This window comes from Pipistrellus hanaki (assembly GCF_964339955.1).
Source record: "Pipistrellus hanaki genome assembly, chromosome: 2".
Lineage (NCBI taxonomy): Eukaryota > Metazoa > Chordata > Mammalia > Chiroptera > Vespertilionidae > Pipistrellus > Pipistrellus hanaki.
Genome location: NC_140504.1, coordinates 190,941,885 through 190,967,983, shown reverse-complemented (window position 1 = coordinate 190,967,983; position 26,099 = coordinate 190,941,885). Strand labels below are relative to the sequence as shown.

At 54.8% G+C, this 26,099-nt stretch overlaps 1 protein-coding gene across 1 annotated transcript in view; it reads left to right on the top strand.

The window, feature by feature from the left end:
- IGSF21 (immunoglobin superfamily member 21) overlaps positions 1–26,099 on the top strand; it is a 200,521-nt gene that overhangs the window by 82,663 nt on the left and 91,759 nt on the right. The window contains exon 2 of the mRNA XM_084875253.1: positions 6,988–7,100. Coding sequence (XP_084731379.1) covers positions 6,988–7,100 — 113 coding nt within the window. The remainder of the gene's footprint in view (positions 1–6,987; positions 7,101–26,099) is intronic.

Below are 26,099 nucleotides of genomic sequence, written 5' to 3'. Positions count from 1 at the left end.
CACGTCAGAATGGATGCTGTGGCCAATGTTAGGCCAGAGAGCTGAAGAAGTTAGTCACCATGGATTCCTGCATTCGTTCAACATGCCTTCGATGCCAGCGGTGTGGCCAGAGCAGGCTGAGCGCTAATAGCAGTTACTGAGCCAGGCTTTTGCCCTCTAGCAGCTCGCAGTCCATGATAGCCAAAAAAGGGTGTCCCCAGGCAATGGGGTAGGGCCATGGCAGATGCCACGATAGGGACGCTTAGCCCAGGATTGGGGTGCTGGGTGTGGAGTAGGTGTTAGAAGAGGCATCTAAGATAGACGATGGCTGAGCTACAACTTTAAGGGTTTACCAAAGCTGGGGGTGAGGGTCAGGCGGGTCCAGACAGAGGATGGCAGGTGCACAGACCCCGTAGCCAGGTGGAGCCAGGCATATTTGGAGAGCTCAGGGCGGCTGAGGCCGGGCATGCAAAAGGCAGAGAGACGGGAGGGGGGCTGAGGAGGAGCAGGCCATGAATGTGAGAGGAAGGGGCCTGGACTTCGTCCCAAAGGCAGCGGGAAGACGAAGAAGGGTTTGGACCCGGGCGGGACAGCTGTGCCCTGGACTGCAGCATGATCCCATTCATCCAGGGCTCCCCGCTCACCAAGCCCTGCCTCTGTTTCGGTATTGGTCCATTCATTCATTTATTCACGCTGTGCTCTGGCTGAGTACCTATCGTGTGCCAAACGTTGTGCAGGGACCTGGAGACGCACACCAGGTCCCTGACTTTAAAAGCTTCCCGTCCGAGGACGGAGGCACCCAGAGAGAGGCATATGTCATGTTTCAGTGTGATGCGGACAGGCTGTGATGGAGATGTTTACACAGGGCTGTGAGCTCGGAAGAGGGAGCATCAGACTCGTATAAATCAAGGACCGGGCGACGGTGGTTCTGGACCTGAAAGGACGTGTGGAAATTTCCGCAGGTGAACTCAGAGGAGGAAGGCAGTCCCGGGAGAGGAAGTGGTGCAGGCGAGAGGAGCCTGAGGGCTGGCAGGGCTGGCGGGTGGATTCCGAGGTGGCCCACACTCAGTGTGAGACGGGCTGAGGCTGAGAGGCCAAGAGGCAAGGTCATTGGGGCCCAGGTGGCCATGACTGAGTCTGAACTCAATCCTGAGTTAGAAGGCAACGGTATGGGGAAATGAATGGCATGCACCAGAGAGGGGGCGTCATTGCACTGACGCCCGAGAAATATCATGGAGACCCCGGTGTCGTGGGCGCGTTGGAGGGACAAGGCTGGAGGCTGGACACCAGCGAGCTGACCGGGCTGGGTTCTAGGGGAGGATTGTCGGGGCCCAAACCCAAGCAGGATGGGTGTGGGACAGGGTCTGTTGGACAGGGTCTCCTGCCTGGCCCCCACGAGAGGCCCCTGGATACTCCATGGCGGCACCAACGCTGGTCCGAGCAGATGTTGTGGGAGAGGAGGATCGAAGGCATCTGAGGTCAGGGGAGGGGGTGCTTTTGAGAGGGCCTCTGGGGAACTCCACCCACTCTGACGACGGGAGGTCTGGGGAAGGGACGGGATTAATTTGTTCCTGCTTTCAGCACACACTCTGACCCATGTGCAGTCCTGGGCATGCGGGTCACATGGCAAATGGAAGCGGTGAATGTGCACTGAATACGCCACTGCAGATGGTCTCAGTGTCCTGCGGGCCAGGGAGGGTGGGTTTGGGGGACTTGGATAGCCTAGGGATCAAGGAAGAGCTTCTTGAGGAAGTGAGAGTCCTTGAAGGATGAGCAAGCGTTGCCCAAGCAGAGTGAGGGTTTGGGACAGAGGGGACAGCGAGGGAGGAAGAAGAGGACACAGCAGCAAGACTCGGATGGGACCTAGGAGCTGAGAGGGGCCAGACAGACAGCTGGACGTGGCTGACTCAACCCAAGAGGATCCTTGACCTTTTCTGTGGAGCCTGGGAGGTTCTGAGGGCCCGAGAAGGCCAGGGGTGAGCGTCTTAGAGAAAGAAGTCCCTGTGGCTGCTGAAGGAGGAGGGTGGGTGCGCGTGGATGGGAGCAGGAAGTCCCAGACAGATCCTGATCTCTCAATATCCTTCCTCAACCTCAGCCATCGTCTGCTGACTACCCTCTGAACACGCAGGCGCCAGGGAGGAGGCCTGCACTCACTCCCAGGGCCCCTGCAGCTGGTCCAGGGAGGTGTGGCTCCCTCCTGATTGACGTAGGCGGAGAGGAGTGAGTGAGCTACCAGGGCCACCCATGGCCGTGGCGGGATTAGAACTAGGGTGACCACGCTGCTTCGGTTTGCCACGCTGGTCTCAGAAAATCCCTTGGTTCTGGGCACACTGAGACACCTGGTCACTTTGATATAATTTACATCTCTTTTCTGTGTACTCCCCCCAAGGAAACCCTCACTGACTCCTGCCCACCCACGGGGCCAGGCAGAAGCCCAACCTCCAGAAGCAGCCCCTCGGAGCGGGGAGCGGGGAGGGGCAGTGCTGGGATATTGCAAGTCAGTTTCCGGACAGAGGAGCTATTTGTCATCACCTCGTGGGGAGGGTGCCGGGCCCTAAATATCGCCTGCGATTTTGCTAAATGTGTCTTAACGGGAGCCGTATAACTGCTGTCGGAGATAGAGGGGAGAGCGATGGCAGCCTTCGGGATAATGAACTACTTCGTTAAGAGGAAGCCGTGCCACTCCGATGCTGCGCCTCAATACAAGGGGTTGGGGTGGGAGGTGACGCATGGGGGCTGACTGGCGGCAAAGTCAATGCCAGAGAAGACAGCGCCTGTCTGTAGCTGGCGGCTGAGTAACTGGCAGACACTTCTCAGGGAAATGGCGGTGAGTTGTACCGGAAAGGAAGGTGGCAAGATCCGGGCTCCGTTAACATCGGGCATGGAACTGATGAGAGCAGGAAGGCCCCCACAATCCAGCTCACCCCTCAGTTTACAGATGAGGAAACTGAGGCCCAGAGAGAGGGGTGGCCTGCCCGAGGTCCCAGAGCTGGTTGGCAGCTGAGACCAGAACTCACGTCCTGCGTGACCTCAGCACGTCCCATGCCTCTCCTCCCGGTGATCGCAGGCGGGGGTGGAATGAGACTGGCTTCAGGGTCGGGCAGATCTGGGTTCAAATCCCGGGTTTGCTGCTTATAGTGCAGCCCTAGAGCAAGGTACTCCGAGGCTCTGAACCGCAATCCCTCCTGTGACAGAGGAGTATCCACAGGGTGGGGTAAGGATGTAGAATGCACACGGGAGAAAGCACAAAAAGCAGCTCGTGTCTAATTCTTATTTCAACACTGTTGAGAACGGGACTCGAGTTGCAGAAGGTGAGACAGATGTGCAAACAGGCAATTACACTCCAGTGTGGCATACACAGCGATCCTAGCGCCGTGGAAAGCGGTCAGGGGCTGTTGCGAGAGCCCGTTAGAAACCAGAGTGAAAGTGCTGGGAAACTGGAAGGTTCCATCTGTGCACCAGGAAGGCGGCTCTAACCCTTAGGGCCCAGGCCTCCTACTTGCTCTGCAGCCTGGAGCCGCTCCTTAGTCCCCGGGGGGCTGAGAGGAGGAGGATCCTCGGCCAGGAATGGCTCCCCCTGCCCTCTGCCCTCTGTGGCTCTCAGTAGGGGACCTCGGGAGCCAGAGGCACAGTGACTTCTGCCTCAGCTTGAGAGGTGTTTCCTGACATTGGTTCCCAAGGACTCCAGCAGGACCGGGACCAGGGGCTGGCCAGCGGGACTTGGGATCCTCCTTGAATTCTGCATCGTGGGCATCTCTCTTGCCTCACCCTCATCCCGGCCCTGGTTGTCATCTCACAAAGATGCCCGGTCAGAGATGGCCTCCAGTGTGCACCAGGGCACGAAAACCTTCCCTGCCAGGGCCCACGTGTGGAGTCACAGCAGGTTGAGCACGCTGCAGCCTCAGGGCCTTTGCACGTGTGCTGGGCTCTGTCTGGAATGCTCTCCCCACTGGGTCCCCAAGTGCTCACACCTCCTTTATTCTGGCCTCTTCAGACCACCTGGTGCAGAGCAACCCCTTCCGCCACCCCTCACCCTCGGCCCTCTGCCGCTCTGCCCGGATTCACACAGACCCTCCTGGCATGTTTGCGGGTGTCTGTTTGTTTGTTCATTGTCTCCTCTGCTGAAACGGCAGCTCCATGCAGGCCTGTTCTCGCTGCTGTGTCCTCAGTGGCTAACACAATGCCTGGTAACAAATAGGATCTCAATAATTTGTCTTTCACGAATGAAGGCTGGACAGGAAGAAGGAAGGAAAGAAAGGTTTGAAAGTTCTTAAAGGGAAAGAGCATGTCTAACTTGGTATAACCCAGTGGTTGGCAAACTCATTAGTCAACAGAGCCAAATGTCAACAGGACAACGATTGAAATTTCTTTTGAGAACCAATTTTTTAAAACTTAAACTTCTTCTAACGCCACTTCTTCAACATAGACTCGCCCAGGCCGTGGTATTTTGTGGCAGAGCCACACTCGAGGCGCCAAAGAGCCGCATGTGGCTCGTGAGCCGCAGTTTGCCAACCAGGGGTATAACCCAACACTTCCCACACTCAGCTGTGGGTCAGAGCATCTCTTTGCTGAAACACCCACTAGCAGTTCCTTCCTTTCTACGCACTCTGGGAAACGCTGTCTCACGGAGTCAGAGCCACCGCTCTCAGGCGCCCACTTCGAATCCTCCCTCTGCTGCCCCAGGGAGCCCTGTCTCGGCTGTGCAGGGCGCTGTCCTCTGCTCCTGGCCTGGCATGCCCCCGTGAGTTCCCACCTCCTTCCGGTGGGAGGGGCCCTTCTCCGGTCTTGCTCTATTCAGCCACCCGGACTGACTGCTCAGCTAACTCTTAGCTGTAGCATCACAGGTGAGACCCTAGGGGAGGGTAGCTCCCTCCCCCGGAAAGGTGAGCCCGGGGGTCAGTCCCAGGATGGGAATCCGGATGGGACCAGGTCCTGGACTCCTGCCATGGTCTCCCAGTGGCACACCCCTCCTCTCAGGGTTGGGTGTGACATGTTTGCCCCCCTTTCCTCACCTCACCCATCGTTAGCAAGTCTGTGCACTTAGCATGGTGGTCATGAAGGAGCAGAGGGTTTGGGTTCGAGTTCCAGCTCTGCCCTAGAGCTGTGTGATCGGGGCAGGTGCCTTGGCCTCTCTGTTTTCCCAGTGGAACGTGAGAATAATACCCGTAGCTCTCTCCTAGGGCGGTCGCGATGGTCCATCCCCCTGAGGACAGTCTGTCAGGGTTTGGGGTCCCCGCTGGGTCTGGGGACTTCCCTGATTGCTCAAGCTGGGCAGGTCCCCCCTCCGTCTTATAGTCCTCCACCTTCATCCCACCATTACCCTCCCCCCCAATGTAAACCTGTGTTCCCGCGGCATTCCTGGAGGGCAGGAGACGCCTGAGCCTCCTGTTTCCCAGATCCGGTCCAGCACCAGCGCAGAACAGGCGGGAGCCAACACTGTGGATGAACGAAGGAAGAGAGGAGGAGGCGGAAGGCCAGCCCCTCTGACCTCCGCTCTCTCTGGCCCACGGCTCTGGGGCGCCCTGTGTGAGCCCCATATCTCTCCCCCTCCCCCTGGGCCACCTGAAGCCTTGGCCTGGGGAGGCCGAGTCTGACTCCAGCATCCACATTGATCCTCCCGGGTCAATGTCTGTGTTTTCCCCTGGAGAGTTGTAGCCATTATGCTGCAGGCAGGGGCCAGGCCCCCGGGCTCAATCGGCTCAGGCCGCCTGCACAATTGAAACCCCTGAGCCCATCCTGGCTAGTTTTCTCATTAAGACGATTGGACGGGATCGATCCACGATGTCGATGGCTGGACATCAGCCGGTGGGAGGCCAATCGGAAGAGCCTGGATGATAAACCCAGAAGGAGGCCCTCCGCTGAGCTGGAGGGATCACCCAGCCTCTTGGATGGGGCTCTGGGAGGCAGGGGGCGTCAGAGGCCTCAAGGCTGGACTCGGTGTGGGGGCAGCTCTGGTCCCCTGGACGTGGTACCAGGTGAGGGGCCCCGGGATGCCCGGGACAGCTGTGGGCGAGAAGTAACATCAGGAGCTGGCAGAGGTTTGAAAGTCCTTCCCAGACACTCAGCCCATAGTCACCTTCCACCAGGTCACCATTCCCAGGCCCAGGGTTGGGACTGCCTCTCCCCTTGGGGGGCAGGGGGCATGCAACGCGGGATTTGGGGTCCAGGAAGCAAACAGCAGTGCCCCGGAGCTCTCCTTCCTTTTCACCAGGAGTAAATTGGGTTGCAAGGCTGGGAACGGAGGGATCTGGCACCTAGGGCAACATATCCTGATGTGGGCTTCTCGGACCCTGGCTGCAGGGGTGCTGATGGTGTTTAGGGAATGGCTATGCGACCTGTAATCAAATAGGTTTGGCAACGCGAGATGAAATGCATTTTAGCGTGCTCACTTCCTGTGTGGCCCAGCAGGCTAATGCACTTCCGAAGCTCTCTAAAAGGGGGTGGGGTGAGTGTTTGACCACAAAAATCATGACGGCCTTCCCTCGGGTGCCAGCAGGCACCGCTTTCACAAAGAATTCATCCCAAGAAGAAGTGTTGGGCCGAAACCGGTTTGGCTCAGTGGATAGAGCGTCGGTCTGCAGACTGAAAGGTCCCAGGTTCAATTCCCGTCAAGGGCACGTACATTGGTTTCGGGCACATCCCTGGTGTGGGGTGCGCAGGAGGCAGCTGGTCGATGTTTCTCTCTCATTGATGTTTCTAACTCTCTATCTCTCTCCTCTCCCTTCCTCTCTGTAAAAAATCAATAAAAATATATATTTAAAAAAAAAAAAAAAAGAAGTGTTGGGATTGGAGGGCTCCACCAGAGCCAGGGAAATTGCCAGAAAGGGGACGCCAACGAGAAGGAAGGAGAAGATGGTGGTTCATTCTGGCTCGGTTACCCATCGCAGAGACTACAGAGAACAGCGCCCCCTACAGAAGAGCTGGCGCTCTCCGCCACCTGCCCCAATCAGCCCGCCCCCCTGATCAGCTCGTGCCCTCAACTCCTCATTCTCCTTTTCCCCCCCATAGGCTACCTGACTGTCAACATTGAGCCTCTCCCACCCGTGGTGGCTGGGGATGCCGTGACCTTGAAGTGCAACTTCAAGACAGATGGCCGCATGCGTGAAATCGTGTGGTACCGGGTAAGTCGCCGCCACTGCCCCCTTCCCTCCCCTGGCCAGGGCTAAGGGTGGGGTCCCCAGAGCCCATCTGGAGACCCTCCCAAGCAGAGCTATGCCCTCAGCCCTCAGCCAGCCCTGAGCTTCCCTGTGCCCTCTGCCAGGTGGGGATTCTCCGCCCACACCCTGCTCCAAGACCGCCTCGCTCTGTCTTTCCTCTGCTTTCAGATCTGTCTGGTTCTGGCCCCTTGGTGCCCATGATGTCGCTGTGCCCGGGAAACCTAACAAGCACCCAGGACGCTGGGTGTGGGCCCTGGTGCAGGGGGACACCCAAGGGGTGTTGATGGGTGGCAGTTTGGGCAGGAGGCTTTGGGTGCTGTTTTTGGCAGGGGAGAGAGAAGACCAGGACAGCTACCTGCCTTCTTAAAAACCAAACCACAGAGCTGGTCTGCCTTCCAGTCCGTCACGTAGAGGACTCGTCCCGGTGGCTGGCACCCTCAGGGAAGGTCCTAGAAGGGGTGTTACTAGAGATGTGCAGATGCCCACCGGCCAGGGCCCTGGTGAGGCAGCCGGAGGACCAGCTTGTGGTCGCGGGCACGAGTGTTGGTCTTTTCAGGCAGGGATGGAGCCCGCCCTGTGTCTGCACGGCATCCCGGACGGGACACATTGCCATCCTCTGGGGAACAGGGTCAGCGGAGGGCTCCCCTTCTATGATCTAACACAGAGGTTGGCAATTTTTTTATTTTTTCAATGAGGCCCAGAGAGTAAATATTTTCCTCTCCGGCGACCATATGGTCCCTGTAGCCACGCCTGTGGTGTGAAGATGGTGACAGGCAGCCTGTCGATGGGATGGGAGGGCATGGCTGGTTCCCATAAGACGTTCCTCGTGGGGGCTGCAACTTGAACTTTACCTCACGTTCACGTGTCGCAGAGTATTCTCCTTCTTTGTCCTTTTCAACCATTGAAAACGATGTTTGAAGACATTCTGGTCTTGAGGCCACATGAGACAGGCTGCAGGCGGAATTGGCCCCATTGTGCCATAGTTTGCCAGCCCCCGGTGTGAATGGCTTTTCTCGAACCTCTGTAAGAGGCTCAGCCCTCCCCTCCAACGTGACCAAGGATGGCAGTCCAGTGGAGCTGCTGTCCATGGTGAGGATGGAGCTGGAGGAGAGAGTGGGGGCGAGGTGGGGAGTGTGGTGGGGGAGGGGGTGGGCACCGCTTGGTGATCAGGCATCTGAACCTGGTTCCTTTGTTCCTCCGAGTTCTGTGCACACCCATGACCATGGCGCAGTGCATGGAGCCTGCCGGCTCACCCCTGGCAGCTGGGGCTCAGAGCCGCTCCCCTCCATTTCCTTCCTGCTCCTGGTCCAGTCTTGCTTTGAAGCATCCTGCCCTTGCGCTTCCTCCTTGCACTCTTTGGTCTTTGATGCATCATTGGCTGGTGACGGCTGTTTTGTAGGCTGTGACCCGGGTTCCTTTGAACCAAAATTATTGTTCTCCGTCTTCCATGGTAGCCCGTCCCCCTTAGATTCTTAGATTCACCTCCAGGGCCCTCCACCCAAGCAGCAGGGCCCCCCAGGTGTGACGCTGACTTCCGGGGGCCCCGGCGTGAGAGGAGAGCTCCATCCGAGACAGATCAGCGGGCCTAGGGAGCACCCAGGCATATGTTAGATAGTGCCACGCGCTGCATCGCTCTGAGGCGTGTTTACATGATACAAGAACTGCTTGGCTGACACGCTGTGAGCATCTCATTAGCACCTGGCAGAAGCCCTGCGATGAATTAGCTCCAGCTCCTCACTGCTGCTGACGAGGGGGCCCGTCTCTCGCTCAACCATCCGGAGATGGGGTCTGAGTGAGACCTGCCCTGCCGGCAGAGACAACCAGGGACACCCAAGGGGAACCGTTAATGGGGGTGGAGGTGGGGGCGGGGAGAGCTTGGAGACAGGGAAATACCAGCGGGCACCTCACTGCCTGCCCAGCCCTTGGAGCAAGTATCCTCGCTCTTGTTTGAAATCAACGGTCGCAATCGCAGTGGTGAACATCTCTCTGGGGCCGTCGCTGCCAGGGAGGGGGAGATGCCGGTGCCAGGCCCAGGCCCGGGGATAGGAAACCGGGAGCCGGCCTCCACGTGGCTCTAATCTGTGTTCTCTGAGGCTGGGGGATGGGGCTGGGCAGGAGGAGAATGCCCAGCTTCCAGTGCAGGCAGAGACTTTCCCTTTCCTTCTCCACCCCCAACACAGGGCACCCCGGCCCTCCCCATCCCCGCCGCAGCCTCACCTCCCTCCACCCGGGCCTGTGATCACGTAGATTGCTTTAAGAATCTCTTACGGTGTCAGGCCCTGCATATCAGGCCATGGTAGGCTGCACTAATTAATTTATTTCATTTCACAGCCTTTGACGGAGGGCCTCTGGAGGGGAGGGGGGGGGGAGATGCAGATGTATGCAAATCACATGCAAATTGCCCGCTGGATCAAAATGCTTGGGTCCTTTTGATTCTGTCGCTGGACTGAGGTAGCAGCTCAGCTGACTTGGGACTCTCCCTGGGACGAGGCGAGCTCCATGTGCCCTGTCTGTGATGGTAAGGATGGAGGCGGAGGATGGGAAGAAGCTACAGGGAAATGGCTCCCAGCCACCAGCTCCCTCTGCCTGCTGCCACTCCGCCTTCCCTCACAGATTGCCTCTTTTCCCAAGGAGCCGACTGAATGGAGAGAGATAAGAGGCTACTAAGATGGGGGCACCAGGAGCCAAGGCTGGGAAGGGCTTTTGGAGGGAGTAGGAGAAGCATCCACAGGAGCCCCAGTCTCCTTCCCCAGCCAGAGGCCCACCACCACCACCAGCCCCTCCACCCCCACTCTCCCACCCAACCAGGGGCCGCTGAGCCAGTGTTGTTTGTTTTCTGTACATGTGTTTGCCTCCCCAGCTTCCTTTCCTCATCCTCCGTGAATGAGCTTACAGAGCCGGGCTTGGAAGGAAATGAATAGATTACACAGCCCCAGCCAGGGCTGAGTCTCCAATCCCTTCAGAAGGCAAAAGCAGAGCATTGTGGCGAGGCCACCCCTGCCCGCTCAGCCCCGTGGGCATGGGATGGCCCAAAACATGTGTACAAAGCCCAGCAGCCTCTCCTCTGGTCCCGAGGACGTTGTCTTAGGAATGGGGTCGCCCTGGGCTTTCAGAAACGCAGTGAGTGGATCGGATTCTTTGGGCAAAGTGAGGGGGCCGATGAAACTGCCTGGAGCAAAAGGGATTGCCTCCTTGGGGCTAATAAGACCTCTGGCTGAATATTTGGAAAGATCTTGCCTTGTGAGCCATTTGGGAGTTGGGTGAGGGGCAGGGAGAATTGGAGGGGGTAGCCAGGGTTCGCACCTCGGACACTTTGCCCCACAACCTGGTCAATGTGTAGAAGATGCCAAAATTGTAGACTAGACTCAAGAGGATGTACATGATCAGAGCCCTTGGGTCTGTGCTGTCCAATGTGGTAGCCACTAGTCACACATGGCTATTTAAGTTTAAATTAAATTGAATCAGATTACGTTTAGAGTGTTTTTCTTCGGTCAGACCAGCCACATTTCAAGAGCTCACTAGCCACAAGTACTCAGTGGCCCCCATATGGGACAGAGCAGCAGTATGGAGAACATGTCCATCAGCACAGAAAGATCTACTGGGCAGCTTGCTGTGGATATTTGAAAAAATGTTCTGTGGCCTTTGGTATATACTGTGCTTTCCTATTAAAGAAATAACAGTGGATTTCATTGAGCCCGCATCCCAGGAAAACTCACTCTCAGAGAAATGAGTTGTATTTGTTTTGTAACCTGCCATCATCAGACTGTGGGGCATGAGGCTGGATGGGAAGATGGATCATCTTCTCAGAAGACTTCTTTGAAAACATAGAGATGTCGAGAGAGTTGTCAGGCCCTTAAAGTTCTGGGTATCTTCATTGTCTATCAGAGCCCTGTTCAACCTAAGGATGCTTCCCAGCCCTTTTCACCAACTCCCGATGCTTTCTCCCCTGTTCATGGGTTCCTCCCCCAGTTTTGAGTCTCCCCAGCTCTGTCTTCACAGCTCAGTCACATCTCTCCTTGTTCCCTAGAACAACACAGTGGCTAATAGAGTAGAGGTGCAATTCCATTTATGGCCAATAGGAGGCTCTCACATAACCAAACTATTGTACCTTAGCGCTCAAGTCAGGACTTGGTTCTAGAAAATGAATGATAAATAACATCCTTTACATAACCATTTCTATTCATTTACACCTATAATCAGAGTTTATTTGGGAATGCTGCTAATTCCAATCCGAGTGGCTAGCATTTGAGCCTTTACTATGTGCCATGCATACATGCCTACCTTTCATTTTCCTGTTGACATTGCCAGGTAGGTATTATTGTTAAGCCTATTTTTCAGATGAAGAAATTGAGACCATTCAAAGAGACTATCACAGCTCATGTTGCTGTCCCTGACTTCTGCAGAAAGTTCTAGATACTCCCTACTCCATAATCCTTCTTTGTGGGTCTACATTCCATCATCAAAACACTGGTCTGCCCACTGAGCATCTTGAGCACAAGGGCCAGCCGCATCTTACTAAGTATGCCTAGTAGTCGCCTCAGGAAGTCTTTGTTAGGTGAACAAATGGTAGGACTGTAAATATAAATATATGTGCACATTTGGCCAACCACACCAGGTACCCACTTCCGTTTCCGGTGGCCATATGTATACAACTGATCGCATCATTCTGCTTGGGGCCGAGTGTGAGTCTCTGAATACTCAGGGCTGTGTGGAATATGGATAAAAGAAACGTTTCTTATCGGGGAACACTGTCTAAACTCATTTAGTTGGAGGTCCAGCAGGCAACGCGAAGGTCTGTGTAGATCATAGAAACCCATTAATCAGCCATAGAGGATTATGGGAATTTAACTGTTCACAGCAGTTTTTATTATCTCTCCTTTGTTTTATCTCTTTCCTTCACAATTTGTTCCCAAGAGCTGTGCTGGTCCCATATTACGAGGCACAGTGAGGAGAGCCATGGAGCTAGATAGTGAGAAGATCTACCAGCAGTGGCACCCCCACTTTCAGGATCCCCTTTTTCTGGCCTCTTTCAACTTGTGGGGATCGTGGGCCCAGGTGTTTGTTTCATGGTGTAAATGCCTCCTCCGTGATTCTTCCTGGCTACACAAGTGCCCACGCAGGGGCTCTCTGCTGGGTTCCTTTGAAGTGAGAGCTCATGGCTGTTTTGGGTCATTAGAGAAAGGGTGAGGTGGAAGGCTGGGAAGGGGAAGGTAGACAGAGAGAGGACTTAAGCATCAGAATGCCTGCAGATGAATTCAGGGTGTGTGACTTTGGGCAGTGGCTTGACCTTTCCGCATTTCAGAAACCGCCTCTGAAATTGGACACAAACACACACACCCGCCTCATAGACTTAAATGAGGTAATGTCTGCAGCAAGCAAGCCTGGTGCTTGGCTCATCATGGCACCGGTTCAATCAGTGGTGTTCGTGGTCCTATCCTGTCTCTTGGTAGCTCAAGGGATCCAGAGAGGAAAATTATGAAACACGAGTGGAAGGTGTTTGGGGAGGATCTCCAAGATCAGGCTCCTTGAATTCTTACCCTACCACCTACATTCCCAAGGCAGGTGGGCAGAGCCCATCCTTTGTGCTGGAAGTCTTTGTCTCTATGTGGTTCTGCTGGTGAATTCATTGGATTTCAATTCTTGGAAATATCATTACATAGCTCAGCCTTTCCAATGGGTCTTCGCTCTCCCTGAAGGAAGGAGTTATTTCAAAATGGCTTTACTGGCATCGCCTCTATGAATCTCAGTCTTTGACTCGGTCCTTTTGTTGTCGGAAACAAAATAGAAAGTGATTATCATAAAGGGTATTGCAGTCCGCTGGCCTCATAAGAGCAAGAAGGCAGGTACACTCTTGGTGATGCTTGTAGACTGGGGCCCACGTTCTGGAGCACAGAGCTGGACCGCCCCTCTAGCCCCTCTGGCTTGGAGCCCAGCATGGCAGCTACTCAACCTGGCTGCTCCTGGCTGCACCCCTGGACCCCAGCCTGATCCTGGGCTCACAGATCTTACAGCTCCAAGATCTGGAGAAGGAAGGGAATAAGGAAGACAAGAGATCTCCCTCACAGAGTCAGAGCCATGCATGCACAAGCTGCCTTGTCCCCCTTTATTCCCCCCTCCCAGCCCTTAACCTTCCAAAGGGGCAGACTCCTCTGATGAGCAGTGTTCCATGCCCAATCTTATCACACCGGTCAGATAAGAGGAGAGAGAGAGCCCAGCAAAGGACAGTTGACCATAAAATCAATATGATAACACATAAAGGAGAAATGAGAATATGTTTCTAAGTCTAATTCCATTGCAATTCTTTTATTCCGTCTTCAGCCATAGCTTGTATCCATTCCAGACCCTTGCAGCTCCTTCTTCTGGGGATGGAGTGGTGGGAGAAACCTTCAGCTCCCCCTAGAGGTCAGAGTGTGAAGTGCAGTTATTGCTGCCCCGTCCATAGTCTTTATTGGAAGCTTGGTTGTTAAGGGGTTGCCCACTCTGGCTGCTTTTTAAAATGTTCAGAGGGACCAGTTATGGAATGAGAATCTCCAGGATGGGAGCCTCGGGGCATTTATACTCTTAACCAGATCTCTCTGGAGATGGTAATGCCCTCTGGCTCAGCCAGGGACCACGTTCTGGTGTTTGGGAAATTGAGAGAGGGAGCTGCTCCTTTCATTCATTCATGCATTCATTCATTCAGCCTTAATTCAGCACATTGTTCCTGAGCCAGATGGCTCCAGACACTGAGGGCACATCAAGAAACAAGACAACGAGATCCCGAAGTCAGGCAGTCTACCTTGGGAGAGGAGTTATAAAGATAAACAAGAAAATTAAGGTATAGTAACAAGGGCAGCGCATACAGTGAAAAATAGGCTGATGGGATGGAAGGGGATTGGGTGGGCAGGAAAAGACTCATTTAAACTGAGATCTTAACCCTTTGTACGCCATAAGCATCTTAATGACAACGAGGAACCCGCAATGCCAAGGAGAGGAGATGGAGCATACCAGGCAGATGGAGGAGCAAACGCAAAGGACCCATATTAGGCACAAAGAGCAGAAGGAATCCCACCCCGTGGCCTTGGGACTGAAGCCAGTGGGGAGAGGGAGAGGTGAGGCAAGACGGGTGGGCAGGACTGCTCGTGCCAGGCCTGTGCTCAGGGACCTGGAGTTTTCCTAATGGCAGCCTTGGAGGGATTTAAGTAGGAAAGTGACAGGACCTGGTTTACTTACCGAAAAGGTCACTTCTTGGCGGAGACCGGATTGTAGGGGAGGCACGGCTGGAGCAGAGACTACAGTTCAGGCGAGAGGCAGCAGTGGCTTGGGTGAGGACGCGGATGGTGGCGACGATGGGGGAGAGAAACGCTGCGGTGCCTTGCAGGGAGAGTGGAAGGGATCCTCAGGGGTGGAAGGGGTGAGGAGGGAGGATTTGGCGTGACTCCTGGCTTTTAGGCCTGAGCAGCCAGGTGTGGGGGACAGTGCTATTCACTGAGACTCGGAAGAGAGGAGGGAGGAGACCTTGGAAAGGATTCTCTGTGTTAGTGTCCACACGGCTCTACCCTGTGGAGACGGGGCTGTGGAGGCTACAAATGGAATTCTGGGGAGATGTCAATATTGGGGATTTCAGCATGGGGGGTCATCAGAGTATGGATGGATTTAAAGCTTGAGTAAGATGACCAAGGGAGTGGGTGAGAGAAGAGCATCCAGTGCGAGACCCTGGGCACCCACAATTCACAGAAAAGTAGCCCAGCCAGGAGACTGAGAAGCAGCAGCCAGCGGGGGGAAAAAACCTAGGAGGCGGTGCCCAGGCCCCAGGAGAGAACAGTCAGCCCCGCCCAGTGCTGCAGCGAGCTGAGCTAGGATACCCACGGAGAAATGAATGACCGTGACTTTGGCAACATGATGCCCTCTGGGGACCTGGACAAGAGTAGCCTCCTTGGAGTTAGGACAGACAGAAGGTGGAGTGAACTGAGGGAAGCAGGACCTTGAGGTTTTAACTATGAAGGGGATCTGACCTTGAACTTCTGGACAAACCTTTGCAGATAGCATAAAGACACTGCTGCTTCTGTTTGGCTCATCTCCATTTGCATGTTCTCCGTAAGCTACCAAGTACGGTATCTATCATAAATGTCCCCAGCCTTGCCGTTCTGAACTATGGCGGCCTAGCTTCCCCTCCAAAACGGGAGAGTGTTCAGGGACTCTAGAGTGAGCGAGCAGCACATCTGGTGTTTGGCAGAGAGATCTCCATCCAGGGTGCTCGGTGGCCTCTGGACCCCAGCCGTTCACTCAGCCTCCGTGAGGCCCTGCTCGGCGCTGAGCACGGTACCCAGGGCTGGAGAAGTCCAGATCAGAGGGCTCCCCTCCCCTGCGGGAGGAGGTTCCGGTCCAGCCAGGTGCCACTCAGAGGTAAAGATCCATTTCCTCATCAGGCCAACGGGCTTGATCGACTTCCCCTAAGCATCTCACAGGGATTTGTGTCAAACAAAGGATGCGCCTGGCAGACAAGCCGCTCCATCACCGCGGGCGCCGGGAGGCAGCTTCGCCTGCATTACTTCACCCTCTTTCCCGCCGGCCTGGTCTTACTCATCCTCTCCTCTGTGGGCCCCTGACCTCGCTCACCCAGACGGAATTAGGAGATCCCCCTGCTGTCTTCTCCCCCCAGCGCCGCGTACGTCCTTCGATTAGAGAGCCGTCACCTGGATTCCCTTATCCATCTTGTTTTTATGTCTGTGGCTGACTTTTATGTATCTGCTTCTGCAGTGAGTGCCGGCCACGGAACCGGCAAGCCCCAGCCAGGGTCCTTACATGGGCCTCTGGATGCCTAAGATGAAGGTGGATAGGCTTCTGGGGGTGCTTGAAACCCAGGAAATGAGTCCAATACGTTGTGTGCATTTGGGGCGGGGGGGGGGGGGGGAGGGTATTCGGTACTGAAGATTCTCCAAGGCGCCTGTGAGCCCCTGAGAAGTTCAAGAGCGGCCACAGCAGGTGCCCAGGTGCCTGTGAGTGTGCGGGCATCATCATCTCCACCTGTGGGTCATCACAGTCCATGCTCAGGATGCACTAGGAGACCAAGGGCTGCGGCACCAGCAGAGAGCCTGAGGGGCCTGAGCTCTCCAGGGAGCTGGGGAGGTGGTGCGACCATCAGCCCAAGGTGGGGAGAGCTGTGGGTGTGGGGGAACAGTCAGACGCCGTCCAGGTGCCTTAGGACTGTCAGCAGGGATGTGGCCGGGCCGGGAAAAGGAGATAAGGTGGGAAGAAAGGAAAGGCTTGCTCTCTCAGTCCGCCATCGCTCTTCCTGGCATGGGGGGTGGGGTGGAGGGTGGGGATGGGGCATTCTGACCAGTGAAACCCATCCTCTTTGGGGAACCGACCTCAGGTGTCTGCTTACTGGCGATGACACCATTTCTCTGCCCAGAGGCTTTTCTGTGGGCCTGAGGAGAACCCTCAGCCCTAATTGTTGAGTCGAGGTGCCAGCAGTTGTCATGGCCACCTGGGTAGCCAGAGGTTATACTGGGCCACAGGTGGACTCCGCCAGGAATAAGCGGTCCTGTTGGCTAGTAGACTTGCCACTCAAGAAGGTAAAGGATTTATCTTGTCCGGGGAGCTGGTCCTCCCTTGCCAAGTGCACAGAGAAAGAGCAGGGGCCTGGGGGCCCAATGTCGTGCTGTGTGACCTTGAGCACATCACTGCCCCTCTCTGAGCCTCAGGATCTTCATCCGCTCAATAAAAGGGTGATGTGAGATGGTCTCTATAGAATGTGCTGTCTCTTTCCCACCTTGCAGCCCATCTCCCTCCTTCCTATCCCTCCCCGTCCCCCTCTCCCAGGACCCCGGGCTGGGGGAAGAGGCTGGTGCTTCCCTGACAAGGCATTCCCTGGGGGGAGCTTGGACAGCTCATCGGATGGAGGTGCTTGGATGGCTGCGGGGGCCTCTGAGCCAGTGGACTCAGAGCTATATTAAGCCCAGGGAGTGATTTCCAGACGGCTGCCTGCCTTCGCCCTGCCGGGTTTAAGTGACAAGGGGCTGACTTAAGTTGTCAGAGGAGGATTTAAGGTGAACTTCCACTCCAGCACGCCGGCGAAATAAAATAACAAGCCTGCAATGAGGGATGTCTCCCAGAAGACCAGCTCGGAATCCTCCTCCCTCCCAGGTCCTTCCTCCTCCTCGTGTTTCTACCTTCGGTGTGTGCCGTCCTCATAGGGAGCCTGGCCGTGCCCCCTGTCCGGGACACTGGGCGATGCCCACGGGGCAGGCACCGTCTCCCTGCTGCAGACGGGCACGGCCTGGTGCTTTTCTAAAGAACACACATCTGGTCATACCACGACCACACCACCCTTTGCAAGAGCTCCCATCACCTTAGGACCAAGTTCAAGGTCACTGGCCCAGCAGACAAGATCCCTCTTGATGTCTTCGATCTGGTGTTTTTACCACGTTCCCAAATGGCTCACCATGCAAATGGCCTATTTGCAGCTCCCAGAACTGCCAATCCTCTTTCCTGCCTCCACTAAGATGCAGGTGCTGCTACCCCTGCCTGCCACGCCCCTGCCCCTCCACCTGTTGAACTCTGACTTGCCCTCCAAGGTCAGCTGCGGTGTCACCCCCAGAAACCTTTCCCATTCTTTTCCCCTTCCACCTCCTACCTCGGGCCACTGCCATGATCCAGGCTGACTTAGATCCTCAGAATAGGCTCAGAACACTCAGGACTCTACCCTATGCCTTCACACACTGGGCTCGAATGCAGCAGCTATTTCTTGGGCACCTACTATGTGCTAACCACTGGGAGTAGAGCACTGAATAAGAACAACCTGGCCTTGCTTTTATGGAGCTTGTAGTTAGGCAGGGGAACAAGTATGGCCTAAAAGGCTGTTAAATAAATGCTTCCTTAAAATTTTGGATGGGTGTCTGCTGGCCAAGAGCTCTCGACAGGGTAATTGATTATAATAGAGGGATCTCTCTCCCAGAATGCAAGCCTCTTGTTGGTAAGGACCAGGTGTCCTGTTAGTCTCTTTTTTTTTTAATATATATTTTATTGGATTTTTAACAGAGAAGAATGGAGAGGGAGAGGAATAGAGAATTAGAAACATCAATGAGAGAGAAACATAAATTCAGCTGCCTCCCACACACTCCCCACTAGGAATGTGCCTGTAACCAAGGTATATGCCCTTGATCAGAATCGAACCTGGGACCATTCAGTCCACAGACCAATGCTCTATCCACTGACCCAAACCAGTTAGGGCATCCTGTTAGTCTTTGTGTCTGAATACATAACTTAGAGAATGAATGAATGAATGAATGAAGGTTGAATGAATATTTTATGTGGTTGTGAGGTAAACCCTTAATTGACGGGGTAAAGAATTTTGTCACAATTAGAGCTTTTCAACAATGGATGGGATGTCATGGGGACTGCTGAGGGTGTCTACGCCACTGTCACAAATGCAATAGAAAAGACCTGTGGCTTCTGAGCCTCAGTGAGCCCAGGGCAGGGTGACTGTCCATGTCTGTTCTGGAATTCTGTGCTTCAGCTCACCCAGCTGCCCAGCTGACATCATGGCAAGGTAGGAATGGAGCATCCAGCCAACTAGGCTAGCCCCACATCAAGTGTGGGCACTAGGACCCAAAAAGGGGCCTGCAAACTGAGCACCATTCTTTTCATTTTAGAGCCAGGGAAACCAAGCTTTGAAGGGCAGGTGGGTTTAAGCTCCTTGCTGTAAGTTCTGCTTCCAGAGAGTGATCAGGAAATGCTTTCGACCCTGCTGTCCGACTCCAGTGTTCTAGTGTGAGGCTCCTTTGAAGGCCGTCAGAGCATACTGAGAAGTGAGAGGGATTTCCCCTGAGTGACAGGCCACCCCAGGGCCGGAGCCTGTCTCTTCCTCATAATCATTGTTAATGCCATCCCTGTAGTGTGGGTCAGGGGCTGGGTCAGGATGTGACACATCACCTCCCGGAATGCCCACAGAGACCATCTGATACTGGTACTCTTGCCCATTTTAGAGTTGGGCACCCTGAGGCTCAGAGAGGTGACATAACTGAACCCCAGCCTCATAGACAGTGATGTGGAGCCGGATTTGTAGGTCAGCCCACCTGACTCCCCCTCACAGCCCGACAGGGGCTCCTAGGTCCCCCTTTGGCAGCTCCACAGCCTCTGCCACGGGGAAGAGGGAGAGAGGCGGCCAGGGTGGGCTGTCCTCATTGTCACATGGCCAGGGCCCCCTGTCGACACCAACGGTGTCCAGACCCACAGAGGCTGTCACATCAGAGGGAGGCCAGAGGGAAAACAGCGCCACCGCAGAGAAGACATGGGCGGCAGGGCTCACCCACCCCAGGAACACACAGAGCAGAGCAGACCACGCCATATACACAACACACACACACACACACACACACACACCAGCTGCCCAAGCCCCACATCCCTTTGGTGAGCCTTGCCCAATGTTCAGTGAAACCTTTTTCCAACCGTGGCCCACGGCCCTCAGGAGTCTGTTAATGAGGGAGACAGGTGGCCTGGATTCGTGGAAAGCCTGCATGGGAGACTATTCTTTAAGAAATGCAGTTTTGTTAAATTATTATTATTATTTTGCATGGCGGTGGAATAACGCAAATGAGTCTAAACATGTGTTGTCAAGTAGTGGTCCTTAGGGGACCTGCTTTAACGGTTATAATAATCATTTTAATTGGCACATTAATTATACGTGAGCAGGTGCTTCCAAAATAATTGAAGGTGTTGGAAAGCTGTTTATTTCTTTAAGTGGTTTAACCATTCCCCTTTCACCCTGTTTACTCGATGAACATGAAACCGCGTGGGCCGCTCTTTGGAAAGAGAGAGGCGCAGCCTGCCTGAGTCCGTGGGCTCGGACGTGGCGAGGGCTCCGGGTCATGCCCTCACTCCGTGCACAGAGCTGGCTCCTGTAGGGACAGGGAAGGGATCACTGGTTTGAATGGGTTGTTGCAGGGATGCTGGGGGGCCTTCCTTCCTCTGCAGCAGGGGCCTCATGCTGGAGGGGGACCAGCTGGAGCAGGAGGGAAGTCCCTCAGGAGACCCTCAAAGAAATCCAGCTGTGCTGCTGGACTGGTTGGGTCTTGCCAAAGGATGCTGCCTTCTCTGTGGATTCATCTTTCACCAAAGAGTTGTCGGGAGCCTGCTGTGTCCCAGGCAGGGTGCTGGGGGCTGCGGTAGAGGTTCCTCCCTAGTGGAGGAAAGGAAACGGGTGATAGTCTCATGCTGTCTTCTATGCAGACTTCTGACTGACAACTTGTCCGTTCTAGTAGGCTTTTAGATTTTCAACCTTTTTGTTTTTGTGTGTCATGCAATGATAGCAGTATCTGCTATCAAATAATGATAACTGTTCTCATCTAATACCTGAGCATCTCAGAATGTATAAAAGCTCATGTTGCAAGGGATCAGATCACTTGGATTCAAATTCTAGCTTTGCCACTTGGGAGCTGTGTGGCTTTGGGCAAGTTACTTAACCTCTCTGTACCCCAGCTTTCTGATCTTACATAAGAACTTCGAGCAGTGCCTGGCACAGTTAAGTGCCGTTATTGCTTACTGAACTTGTTATAAATTCTTGCCTTATTCCACTGTCTGAAACTTCTGGAACACTTATAAAATGTTTCCTTATCTTATTTCTCTTTGTCTAGGATTGCTTTTATTTAAACATTGCCTGTGCTATTTATTCCCAATTTCAGATAAGTCCTTTTTTTATGTAAAGGAAGTTTACTTCTATTCCAATTTCACCTACAGTTTTTATAAAGAAAAATTAATTAAATGCTTTTTAAGAATCTATTGAAGTAATCATATGGTTTTTCTCCTTTAATTTACTAAAGTAATGAATTATGTTCATGATTTTCCTAATATTGATCCTCCAATGGGATTTTATAATTTCTTTAAGCAAACATATTGTGTCCCCAATAAAAGGAACTCTCGAGTACTTATTTTTTATTATTATAAATGGAATCTTTTTCATTGGATTTTTCTGTGGGTCTCTGGGTTGTAAGAATGCAATGCGATTGATTTTTTTGGTGGCTTTATCTTGCATCCTACAAATTAGATGAATTCATTTAATACGCACGCGGTGGCTCTCCTCGTATTGTCTGGGCATTCAGTCTTCCTCAGAGAACGTCTTCTTTCTTCCATCCACCGTTTGGATAGGCATTTCAGGGGCAGGAATAATTAATGAACAAGTGTGTGCTGAGGACCTACTATGTGCCAGGCGCTGAGCTAGGTTCTGCTTCCCGAGTACTCTCATGGCTGTTTGGATAAGGTGACCAGACGTCTCGCTTTTGGTGGGACAAATTATTAAAAATCAGGACTGTCCCGCCAAAAGCGGGACATCTGGTTACCTTATGTTTGGAGGATGAAGTAGTTGGGGTACCCTCCTCGGCTGATATACCGAGAACAGAAAAAGGGGAAGCAGTCCCTGCAGGCCCCAAAGCCACTTAGATTCTGAGAGGGATTCAAACACCATTAACCCTGGGGCCAGCCACCTCCCAGCTGATGGGTCTTCCCTCTCCGGGGCAGGAGCAATGAACCTTGACCCCACGGGGAAGCCAGGAGCAAAGGTGCATCCTGAGATGCACCGGTCACTTGTCGAGGTGAAAGTGAAGCCAAGTGCCCTGACACGAGCAGCTGACCTTGACCTGTCCAGCTCTCTGTCCCCCTTTTTGCCCTTGAATCTGGTGCTTGCTTGGACTAAAATGGAGCTAATGCTTCAGTGCTAATTTGGGGGGGGGATTTTTTTCAAGCAGCATCTCCGCTCTGAAGGGCTTGAGGTAGTCTTACCAGGTGCCACGGTCCCGACTCTCCCCGGAGCCTGTGGACGATGCTCTCCCGCTCCCTGGCTGTTGGCATCTCAGTGCCCACGGACCCCCCTTGCTGCCTGGCTTGCGTCTGGCTGCCGCGGGCCCCACACCTCCCTGCCCGTCATCTGGCTCTGGCTTCTACGCTAATTACTCCGGCTCCTCATTGTGCAGACAGCCCCTTCCCGCTTCCCAGCATCTCGCACCCCGAGGAGCATGTACCTTGTTATCTCCCTTCACCTAACACCAGTCAGCTTAATTATCCCGCCGAGCTTAGGACTCCACGCTCGCTCCGGGCTCCTTCCCACAACCGCCCTCTGCGGGCTGGTCCCCTCGGGCTTCCTCGGGCCTCCTGCAAAGATGGCAGCAGCGGTCTGGCTGCGGATTCCCCACAGCGATGAGCGCCTGGGTGCTCTACAAAGAGGGAAGGGGGACTGACTCAGCCGGTGCTCTAATCTCCACGTCCCAGGCTCCGGATGCCTTGCACTAATTCACACCCAACGGCTGTGTGGGTTTGCGCCAGCCGGCCTGTCTAGCGTGTCCCTGTGGCCCCGGAGAGCTGCCCTGCCCACAGACACCCAGGCCTCAGAGCCTCCTGGGGGCCCGGGTGGCCCTGGCTCTGCCCCCCACTCTGGCTCTCAGAGACTGTGGGAGACCCGTCAGCGGCTGTGGCTGAGTTAGGAAGCAGCTGGGGACTCGAGGAGGAGAGAGGGAAACCTCCCTGGCCATTCAGCCGCGCCGGGCACTGTGAGCAGCTTCGTCGAATATGCAGGGAAACTGAGGCTCGGTTATGTGACGGCACCTCCCGAAAGTGCAGGGCTGGAGTCCCAAGCCGGTCCTCTGACTTGAGCCCCCCCCCTCCCCCACCCCCTTGTCAGGCTGTGTTCTTACTCTCTTGAGATAAGTCAGTGGCTGGGAATCTTCCAGTTCCCAGGGGCTGCGGCCATGGGGACCCCAGGATGGAGCTGGCCCTGGCCAGGCTTCCAGACCCACGGCTGTGCCCGGTCCCCTTCCTCCACAGGGCCATCCACACCCAGCCTGGGACCTGCCGCCATAGTCTCACCTCCTGCCTGTCTGTCATCTGGTGGTGGCAGGGAATGAGAGTACCGTCTTTTGATTGTGAGTTGCCAGAGCGCTTAGCAGGGAGGAGCACGGAGGTGAGAGCAAGAACAAGGGCCCTGCGGGGGCTCAGGCGCTCCAGCCTGAGAGCCTGTGGGTCCTGGCCTCCTAAAGCCTCTGTTCTCTCATCTGGCAAATGAGGCAAACAGCATCCTCCTGGGGGCGTTGTGGGGTAGAATGAGCTCATTCCGGCCACAGCATAGCCATAACAGTAACAATACACGCTCCTACTGAGCACTGACCATAGGCCAGACACCAGGCAAGCTCTTCACGTAGACTGGCTCTTGAACTCATGGCAATCTGTGGGTAGCTACTGTCGTTGTTCCCATTTTATAGATGGGGAGACTGAGGCACAAACAGGTAGTCACGTGGTTAAGAGCATACAGTTGGTAAGCTGAAGATTCCAACCCCGGCAGTTGGGCTGCAGGGTCTCCTCTCCTGTTTTAGTAAATGCTTCAAAAGGTTAGCTCCTGCCCATGCCTCCCCTGTCCTTTCCTCACCCTTCCCTATCTTCTTGGGCAAATAGAGCCATGAGCTGAAAGGAGGGAACACTCCAATGAAAAGGCCCAGGAATAGAAGTGGCCGCACAGCATGGAGGATTGATCCAGGGAGAGGTGCCGTTGAGATGGGATTATAGATGCCCTGGGAGCGAAGGTGGCCTGTCCTCCCTCCTTTGTCCCTTCCCGCCCTGCTGCTGCACCGGGTCTGTGCAGGCCCTGGGGCCCAGCAATGCGGGCCGTTGGGCTTTGGAGGGAGACCCTGCAACTCACCTCAAGCTGCTGGGATTAACCCCTCGGTGCTTCTCCAGGCTTCACACCGCGTGGGGGCTTTCGGCAGACGGTCGGAGGCCGGTTTCCGTGGCGCTGGCCCAGCTCTGCGGTGTGACTTCTCGCCGGCCTCAGCAAGAGAGCAGTGCTGCGATTTTCCATTAGGGCCTGGAGGCGTGCTGGGAGGCTTTCTGGGGCAGAGGCAGGGGCTGCAGAACGCCACCAGCGCAGGCGGGCAGCTCCTCGCGGGGCCTGGAGAAATGCATTCAGTCTGCTGGCTTTCGCCGGCCACGGTCCCCAGGACACAGGTACGGGTCAGATGTGGTTGGAAGAATCTCCGTGGTATGCACTCCCGTGTCAGGTGCCCCGAGTGAAATTGTTGGTCTATCCGCCATCCCCACGTCATTCATTTACTTAACCGGTATTTCCTGGGCAGCTCCGGGGTGCCAGGCTCTGTGCCAGATGCTGAGGATACAGCAAGAGCAGAACAGATAGGTCCTCTCTGCACCCAGGGAGCAGACATACTGCTGGGCATGCTGAGGGCATGGAGCAGCACCTGGCAAACGATGAGGAGGGTCCATGGCATGGACCCCAGCCCAGACTGGGTGGTCAGGGTCGGCTTCCCAAGGAGGAAAGTGTAAGCTGAGGTTTGGAGGTTGAAGAGCGGCTGCCTGGTCTGGGCAGACCTTCTAAAATGAGAGAAAGTGTGGCGCCCCAGAAACTAAAGTGGCGTCTGTTGAGACCGAGACAGGGAGAGGAGAAGCAGCAGAAAGCAGTGGACACTGAGTGGGACCTCGATCCATTATCCATCTTGATAAAAAGCTCAAACATAACCCTGAGAGCAAAGGGGAGCCCCATTTTTACACAGAGGGCCAGCAGACACAGTCTGTCTTGTCCTTGGCTGCTGTGAGGTCCATGAACCAAGACTGGATGGAGGTAAGGGAGGCCACGGGCAGATGGAGACTCCAGGATGGAGGCTGCTGCAGCCCAGGTGGCCAAGACAGGGAGCTGGCAGTGGGGGATGGAGTGCAGGGGATGGGTTTGTGGCCAGGGGCCCACTAGACGCCCGGCAGAGGGATCAAAATAGAGGGAGGGCCGAAATCGGTTTGGCTCAGTGGATAGAGCGTCGGCCTGCGGACTGAAAGGTCCCGGGTTCTATTTCGGTCAAGGGCATGTACCTTGGTTGTGGGCACATCCCCAGTAGGGGGTGTGCAAGAGCAGCTGATAGATGTTTCTCTCTCATCCATGTTTCTAACTCTCTATTCCTCTCTTTTCCTCTCTGTGAAAAATCAATAAAATATATTTTAAAAAAATAGAGGGAGGGCGGGGAATATGAAGAAGTCTTAGAAAGGAGGTTGCCTGGGGTGTGGGTGCCTTTACCAGTTCACCGGATGGAGAAGGGAGGGGAGATGGAAAAGTGGGCCAGGCAGGGGTGGCCTTGGTGCCGAGCAGCATGGGTATCCGGGCAGCTTCTCCAAGCTTGGAGAACTTAGCTGGCACAGTTAGGTTGCCACCCAAAACCCAAGCCCAGTTTTGTGCTAGTGGCATCCCTCCATATTCTGTACCCTGATATCCCCCTGGTTACTGGTCCAGAGGAGGGGTTGGGCAGTTGGCACAGTGATGGAACCCACTGGTGCGGGAGCTGGACCATCAGAATCCACCCAGGTCCTGGCTCCCGATCACGCTCACCGGCATACATGTGTGTCCTCAGCGGCTTTCCTGTCACCGAGGAAGCCTGGGCACATCTCTGCTGGTCCGTGAGACAGCCTACTCTCCTCCTCTCACTGTGGAGGGACATGCAGATGGGGCTGCACACTTTCCTGGCACCCACATGTCCTTACATGGGCTTCTGTTGTCTGCCTTGGATCATGTTTATAGGGGGAAGGGGAGAGATCACCAACTCCCTTGTGTGGTGCAGGTGGGTCAGATCCAGGTCTCTAGCTCCTGCCCATTGGCCTCTCAGGAGGCGCAAGGGCCCCCTTCCTCTCTCGTGGTCCTGCCCAGGGAACCTCTAGGCTGGATCCTGCCATCCAGCATGGGCTCTCAGAGGTAGTTCAATAAAGAGAATGTTAAGCCTTTTAATACTTAGCAGGGGATCTTTTCTTTGCCAAAGCACCAATTAAAGGGACAGGCCAGCTCAAGTTGACTTTATTACTAGCATCTTATCTGGAAGAGGAGACACGAGGGAGGTGCAGGCAAGGAAGGCCCTGAGACAGCCATCTCGGCTTCCTCTGACAGGGATGATCGTCTGTAGTAACGAGGCGCCTCCTGCCTTGAAGGCTCCAAGGAGAGGCCAAAAGACT